Raw genomic sequence first — 2500 nt, forward strand, 5'->3', positions numbered from 1 at the left:
CTGTGTGCGTGCCTTTGTGTGTGTGTGTGCATGAGTGTGTGTGTGTGTGTGTGCATGTGCGTGCATGTGTGTGTGTGCGTGTGTGTGTGTGTGTGTGTAGGTGGACCGGACAGAGGTGATCCGTAGCAGTATCAATCCAGTGTTTTCCAAGGTGTTTCTGGTTGACTTCTACTTTGAGGAGGTTCAGCGTCTTCGCTATGAGCTACATGACATCAGCTCCGCTCACAATGGACTCAGAGACACAGACTTCCTCGGAGCTATGGAGTGCACGTTGGGACAAGTGAGTGTATGTGAGGACAGGTGAGTGCAAATGAGGATAGGTGTGTGCACGTGAGGACAGGTGAGTGCACGTGAGGACAGGTTGATACATGTGAAGACAGGTAGGTGTACGTGAGGACAGGTGAATGCACGTTGGGACAGGTGTCTGCATGTGAGGACAGAAGGAAAGATTAGTGTGGTATCTGCTATAACCCTTTTCTACCTGTCTGTATGTATGTCTATCTTTTTGTGTGCGTGTGTGCGTGTGTGTGTGTTGCAGATCGTGTCCCAGAGGAAACTGTCCAAAGCGTTACTTAAACAGGGAAACACTACCAGCAAGTCCTCCATCACAGTATGAAGCTCTCACACACACACACACGTGCGCACACACACACACACACACACACACAAACAGACGATGCAAGCTCAGATGATGATGATATTTCCGCTCTAGGTAACATCAGAGGAGTTATCAGGTAATGATGACTACGTAGAACTCTCCTTCAGCGCTCGCAAACTAGACGACAAGGTGAGTCTGTGTCTGTGTGTGTGTGTCTGTGTGTACATACAAAATACAGTGGGTTTAATAATTAGTACATGTCTTCAGAGATGAAAGAGTACAATACTGAGGGAGAAAGGAGAAGGAAATGAGAAGGAAAGAGGAAGGAAAGGAGAATATGGAGGAGGGGATGAGAAGGAAAGAAGAGGAGGAGAGGAGGGGGAGAAGAGAGAGGAGAGAACATGCAGAAGAGGAGGAGAGGAGAAGTGGAAGAGAGTGATTATTCCTTAGCTTACTATTCCTTAGCTTCCTTAAAGAAAATTATGCACACATGACTGCAATTCGCTTTGGATAAAAACGTCTGCTAAATGGCATATACATTTAAATGAAATAAGAAACATAAATTAGCGAAATAAACAATTGATCAAGCTGATCATCAAACCAGATGTCTGTGTTTTTCTGTAGGATTTCTTCAGTAAATCAGATCCGTTTTTGGAAATCTTCAGAATAAATGACGATGGCAGCGGATCACTAGTTCACAGAACTGAGGTAAGTCACACACACACACACACACACACACACACACACACACGGTACGAGCACAGATTATGATAATGACATGTGAGTGTGTTTGTTGTCAGACGGTGATGAACGACCTCAGCCCAGTGTGGAAGTCATTCAAGGTCTCTCTCAACACATTATGTAGTGGAGACCATGACCGCCAACTAAAGGTAAGATCACAACTATAACCTAAACATAATGTCTTCTAACCTAACCATAATCAAACCAAAGAGGTCTTTTGGTGAACCACATGCACGTGGTGATGATGAGTAACCTTGCCTAAGACTTGAAGATTTGCGTTACCTCCCCAAGATAATGTCTAGGCTAGCTCAACAGCCTGTGTGTGTGTGTGTGTGTGTGTGTGTGTGTGTGTGTGTGTGTGTGTGTGTGTGTGTGTGTGTGTGTGTGTGGGACTCTGATTCTAAACGTTATTGTCTTCATGAATAAACATGAGGTCATTAATTATTCACAAACCTCTTAACTCCGCGTGGCTCTTGTCAGCCCTGTCAGCGGGGAACACACACACACAAACAAACAAACACACACACACACACACACATTCACAAACAGTTACCTGTTTATAGACTCTCTGAGTAGAACAGAGGGACTGAGTTAGGTCAGTTCTGAACCAGAGGTTATTTTGTTAAGTCTGAATCAGTGATCAGTTAGCACAAACAGAAGAAAGTGCTTTAAAACAGAAGAGATACTACAAATATGACAGATTTTGTTTCTCTGTTTGGAAATGTTTTCATTTTGCTATGTTGTGCACTACTGAACACGACTCAGCTTCCAACCATCGCTGTCTAATGACCATTCCCAACCCTGACATGTACACACACACACACACACACACACACACACACACACACACACACACACACACACACACACACACACTCTCTCTCTCTCTCTCTACAGCTGAGTCCTTCTCAGCATCTCCAGATTAATATTTCACGCCCCCCCACCGAAACCAGCCATCAATCATTCAGCATGGCATTTCCGTGTGTGTGTGCGTGTGTGTGTTTTTCAGTGCACAGTGTATGATTGGGACTCCAATGGGAAGCACGACTTCATTGGAGAGTTCCAGACCACCTATAAGGAGATACGCACAGACCTGGAGGGGAGACAGGTACACCCTAACCCTAACCCAAACCTTCCTCTAACCCAACCCTAAAACCTAAC

At 44.9% G+C, this 2500-nt stretch overlaps 1 protein-coding gene across 1 annotated transcript in view; it reads left to right on the forward strand.

The window, feature by feature from the left end:
• The window catches only part of cpne4b (copine IVb), a gene marked incomplete at both ends in the record, with an annotated part of 9597 nt that overhangs the window by 1124 nt on the left and 5973 nt on the right, over positions 1-2500 (forward strand). The window contains 6 exons of the mRNA XM_084158090.1: positions 101-280; positions 539-610; positions 713-787; positions 1223-1306; positions 1399-1488; positions 2349-2447. Of these exons, the coding sequence (XP_084014216.1) occupies positions 101-280; positions 539-610; positions 713-787; positions 1223-1306; positions 1399-1488; positions 2349-2447 (600 nt within the window). The remainder of the gene's footprint in view (positions 1-100; positions 281-538; positions 611-712; positions 788-1222; positions 1307-1398; positions 1489-2348; positions 2448-2500) is intronic.

Source organism: Coregonus lavaretus, assembly GCF_964263955.1.
Source record: "Coregonus lavaretus genome assembly, chromosome: 3".
Classification (NCBI taxonomy): domain Eukaryota; kingdom Metazoa; phylum Chordata; class Actinopteri; order Salmoniformes; family Salmonidae; genus Coregonus; species Coregonus lavaretus.